General features: G+C 49.0%; 1 protein-coding gene across 1 annotated transcript; it reads left to right on the top strand.

The window, feature by feature from the left end:
* Positions 1–460: 460 nt before the first annotated feature.
* On the top strand, positions 461–1,108 carry LOC144828039 (sodium/bile acid cotransporter 5-like). The gene is made up of 2 exons (XM_078686176.1): positions 461–655; positions 746–1,108. The coding sequence occupies exons 1-2, from the start codon at positions 461–463 to the stop codon at positions 1,106–1,108; spliced, it is 558 nt and encodes a 185-aa protein (XP_078542302.1).
* The last annotated feature ends 4,152 nt before the right edge of the window (positions 1,109–5,260 follow it).

Raw genomic sequence — 5,260 nt, 5'->3', positions numbered from 1 at the left:
AAAGGAAAGGGCCACCCTCTTTAATTGACAATGTATATTTATGCAAAGGTGAAGGAATGCGTTAGACATTTCCTGTCTTAGAGGATCCACCAAATCCACTCTTTTTCTCGACATTAAATACTGCTGGCGATACCGGATGTGTGTGTGGGAGCTTATCTGCATTTTTGTGATCTGTTTTGTGACTCGAGTAGCATGTTTGAAATTCAGATCATTCCCCTCCAGGTATGTGGACTTTGCTCTCCTGAATGATGAGGAGTTGCTAATTAGTATGACTCCTGAATTAGTGAGGGAGGCCCTGGACGGATCTCGTCTACACACCTCCTGCTGCAGATGCCGGTTCTAGTTAAAAATGCCCTCAAGGCTTGTAGTGTTTTCGGTGTTACTGGTGATCAGGGGACAGGGGAGGGAGTCGAGCTTTCTCTCAATCAGTGACCACGAGGACATCCTCCTTCCATTGGGAATGCAGGGCACCTTCACCGTGAAGTCAAGATACTTGGAGAACGAGTCGAGGAGCTACATAGTGGTGTCTGTGCAAGACCAGGAGGTGCTTCAGGTAGTGAGTGTGACCCGAAGCACCCCTAACACCACCCACTTCCTGGTGGTGGTACAAACCCACAGCCCAGGGGACACTGCTTGGAGAGTCCAGCTGTGGGATGTGAGGGGCGAGCAGCGTAGGTTTGTCGAGTAATCCGAGGACATGCACGTGACCGTGGTTAGTGGGCACCCGCGCAGGCACCTGTCGCAGCACGCGAGGAATCTCACCGCTCTCACCCTGGTCATCATCTTACCCGTGGTTCTTCTGAACAAATGTGCCTTTGGGTGCAAGATAGAGCCGGAGATCCTGTGCGGTATGTGGTGGAAGCCCCTGCCGGTGATCTTCGGGGCTGCCATCCAGTTCATCCTCATGCCCTTCAGGGGCTTTCTCTTAACCAGGGTCTGGCAGCTGCCCCAGGCCTTGGCTTTTGGCTTCATTCTGACTTGCACCTGCCCAGGAGGGGGAGGGGGGTATCTGTACACTCTGCTCCTGGACGGAGACATCATCACCCTGGCCATTTCCATGACCTGCTCTTTAACAGTGCTGTCTCTGTTCGCGATGCCCGCAGTCTAGGCTCGCGGGGGAGCATGGGGGGGGTTGTCATGCGGGTGGAGGGCAGGGGGAGGGGTGAGTTTTAAAATAAACTAGTAAATCCTACCTGCAAGTCCACACCGCCTCGGGTCCGTTGGCGCCAACAGGAGGAACAGCCGCATCACTGCTGGCAAATTCCAAACCCTCTCAGCCACTCCTGGCGCTGCCAGCAGCGCCAGGATTGACTTAGGGTACAATTATTCTCCACCCACCTGCCCATTAGAAGACCGAGGTTTGAGCCTTTGCTCAACCCTCGCACTTCTAATGGACATGCACCAGCCTGTGCAGACACAAGTGCACATGACTGGGCATGGCGGAAAAATTTGCCGACCTTCCCCACTCATGCGCACTTGTGGTGCTGCCTGCTGCCCCTGGTTGACAATCATGTCAGTCAACGTGACGTTGGACCGCCCACCACCTTCAGACTCAGAAGGGGGTGAGCTTCTGATGTGAAGCTGACTGACATGATTGTCAATTCTCCCTCGGCATCTCTGAACTTAAGTAAAGTGAGAGTTTACTTAAGTTCAGAGACGCCGAGGGAGCTGCGGGCACGGGAGGCTTGTGGGGCAATGCCCCAGCGCCCTAATGGACTCACCGCCCCTGGTCTTTCCGGAGTTCTTCAGGTTCCTCTCCTCAGCAAAGGTTTCTTCTTGTAGTCCAAAATGTATCTAAATTCTTGGGATCAGGGTCCCAATACTTATACCCCCAAATCCTTTGTCCTCTGAGGGCAGAGGGGCCTTTGCCCAGTCCAAACCAGTTCTGGAGCACTCTGTTGACATGACTCCCTTCTTCCTTTCACAGTGCGGGCAGAGACATCAGACGCACCATAGGGGGTGGAGCCGGCATTGTGAAGGGAAGGCACAGCCCCATTCAGGTCCCAGGTGCTCCCTCCCATCTAGATGCAGATCTCTCTATTCACCACTCGGCTGACTCATCCTGTCTCCTGGAATCCCCCAGCCCTGTCACTCAAACTCCAGACAAGGAAAACACAACCTGGCAGAGGTAGGCTTGGATAGTTAGACAAGAAAATACCTACTTTCTAAAAGTGGTATTTTGAAACACAGAATGTTAAAACCAACTTCGCTAAAAGATGTATTTTATCATTCTGAGTTCAGGCATACTAAACCCGAATTTCCACCATGTTCCCTGAGTCAGTTAGGATTATAGGATGTAATAATCTAACTGCCCATTCTGGCCAATGGAGAACAGGTAGCCTTGCAATAGTGGAAAACGAAAATGGCTGTAATTCACTATTATGACTTGCCACACACACACCAGGGCGTGTCCTACCTTATACTTACAATGCACCCTGCCCTTGGGCCTACCATTTGGGTGTCTGATATGAAGAAAAGGGAAGGTTTAGGGACTGGCAAGTGGGTGCACTTGCCCGGACAGCATGGCTGTACCAGACAGCACACAGGCTCTGCATTGGCAGGCATTATACACACTTTTACAGGCTGTTTCTGTGGGTGGCACAACCAGTGCTGCAAGCCCGCTAGCAGCATTTGGATTACCAGCCCTGGGCACTCCTGGTGCACGGTACTAGGGTCTGACAGTTAAACCAAACCAGCCAATCATGGAATCACTAATCCATACATCACTTAACAATAGGGAGAGCATATGCACTTTAGCACTGATCAGCAGTGGTACGGTGCCCAGAGTCATAACACAGCCAACAACAGGTCAGACAAAATAAAAGAGGAAGGCAAAAATGTCAGCGATGACCCTGCAAAAAGTCCAACAGAACACAATAACTGGTTCTACGGTAGGAATTGCGAAGGGTGAGTTCAACATTGCTTGTTTCCAACGCACTCACCTCTGTATTTCCAGCCTTATTGTGACTATGGGAGAACGTGATATTCTCTGGGACAGAACCACCATCACCGCTTCATTATGGGAAATCCCTCCAAAAGAACAATTCTATGGACACAGCGCTGTAGGAAATGGTATCAGATCAGCCACTAGATTTATTGTGCCCAGTTTGCTGAACGTGAGAATGCACTGCAGTGCAGGTGAGGGTGGGGCTAATAATCAAAAGCCAAAAACAAAACTATCACAAAGTGCCTGGTAGGAGCCAAGGAATGAGGGCCTCATTTATGGGGATTGGCATAGGGCAGCGCTGCAAGTCTTCTTGCAGTGCAGCCCCATGCCAATGTGAAAGGGCAGCAATGCACTGTATTGATGAAATACAGTGCATTGTTATTGTTATTGCCATTTATATAGCGCAGCTGCTACCCGAAGGTGTCCTGGTGCTGTATGAAGTCCTACTGATGGGAGACCTGTCCATGAGTATTAATTAGTGAAGAGCCATGTTTTTAACGCTTTTTTCAAGGCCAGTAGATTAGTCATATTCCTGAGGTGAACTGGAAGGCCGTTCCATGCCTTAGCTGCAAAGCTTCTACCTCCCCAACTGGCTTTTTTTGCCAGTGGCACCATCGTCAGTTTCCCACCTGATGATCTTAATGCTCTATACGCACTGCATTGCATATGGCGATGCAGTGCGCACAACGAAATTAGTTTTATTTATTTTTATGTTTACTTACCTGTAATCTGCCGTAATCCATAGTTTACTACCCCCCACCCTGCCCCTCCCCCTCCCCACGTCACCATCCGGCAGCACTCCCACGACCGACCGCTACTGCAGGCAAGTCTGCATTTGCATGCAGGCTTGTTTTCGTGCAGGAAGGGGCACACCTTCTTGCACAAAACCAATCCTAAGAGTTTGTTTTGCTCTTTCTATGTGTGCTGCAGAATGCAAATCATATGGAGAGAGGAAAAAACAAAAAGAAATAAAAATAATTCCTCTCATTACGCCTGTTCTAGTGAGAGGTCAGGTTTTGGCACTGCCCCAGGTTTACGTGATTCAGTAAATCTGGGGCAGCATCAAAATCCATTGGTGTTGCATGGGAAACACACCACAATGCCCATGGAATGCCTCCATGGTGCAGGGTAAGGCATGGCAGCAACTTGCGCTGCCTTGCCTTACTCCAGATCTATGAGGCCATGCAAAGCCAGCAGGGTGACTTTGCATCGCCTCATAGATATCATTAAAAGTCATGCCCCACCAGAGCGTTAAAAAAACTGACGTTTTGGCGGCGCAAGCCTCTCATAAATAAGCCTCTAAGTTGACCTGGAAAGCAGACTGAGCTGACGGACAGGAAACAGACTAGAAGGGGACACAAAAAAAAACTTCATGATGATGATTGTGATCAGACTGCAAAATCTGTCTTGCGCTTAAGCTCCTCTGTGCACTCAAAACATCATTAGAGAACAGGATTTTGCATCTTCAATTTGCAGCCAGAAAATCTTACTCCGAAAATAGGAGCAAAGTGTAGAAAATTGTTTTTTGCTTACCCAGTAATATAATGAATCATGTACAAGTTGCACACAATTCCAGACTTTTGGATTGCACAAAACCTAATCCGCTGCAAATCAGACCAATAATATTCGAGGACTTAGAGAGTGATTTTATTTTTGCTTCACTGTCATTGAATATGTCTGTGCCTCACTGTCAATTTAAAGTTTTTTCTTTTTTAGGTCGGTGCTTCTTTTTCTATGAGTACATAAGGAAACTGGGAGGGGTGCTGTCACAATTCCTGAGAAAGAAACCATGTGGCTGGGGAGAGGGACCAATGTAAAGAGGTGATCCAGCTGCTGCTCCTCCATGAGAGTGGAGGAACGTCACCATGCCTGCTACGACCTTCGCAGGCAAACATGCAAAATTAATATAGTATAATAATGCCATTTTATTTTGCCACCAGCTCGTGCTGTATACAGTGCGAGCATGGGGCAAGGGGCAGGGCTGAATCCTGCTATTGCAGGATTATTGCTGTCCTTTTAAGTGCACATGTCAGGTTGGCCGGCTTGCTACCTACAGGCCGCCCGATATGCGCACTGTACACCAAGCAATCACTGCACTGTAAAAACAGCTAGGGGATTGCTGGCACAGCCCCCCAGCCTCAAAATGAGCAATGGGCTGGCATGCTCCCACCAATCCTGGAGCTTCTCTCAGACTGATGAGAGCAGCTCCAAGATTGGTTGGATTCGTGTTCTACTGAGCAAGAAGGAAGGCCTTCCATTCCTGCTTTTGTAACTCCGGGGAGAAGTGCAGCATCATATATGGTGAATTTGGCG

This window comes from Lissotriton helveticus, chromosome 4_1, assembly GCF_964261635.1.
Source record: "Lissotriton helveticus chromosome 4_1, aLisHel1.1, whole genome shotgun sequence".
Lineage (NCBI taxonomy): Eukaryota > Metazoa > Chordata > Amphibia > Caudata > Salamandridae > Lissotriton > Lissotriton helveticus.
This window is presented reverse-complemented; position numbering and strand designations above follow the sequence as displayed.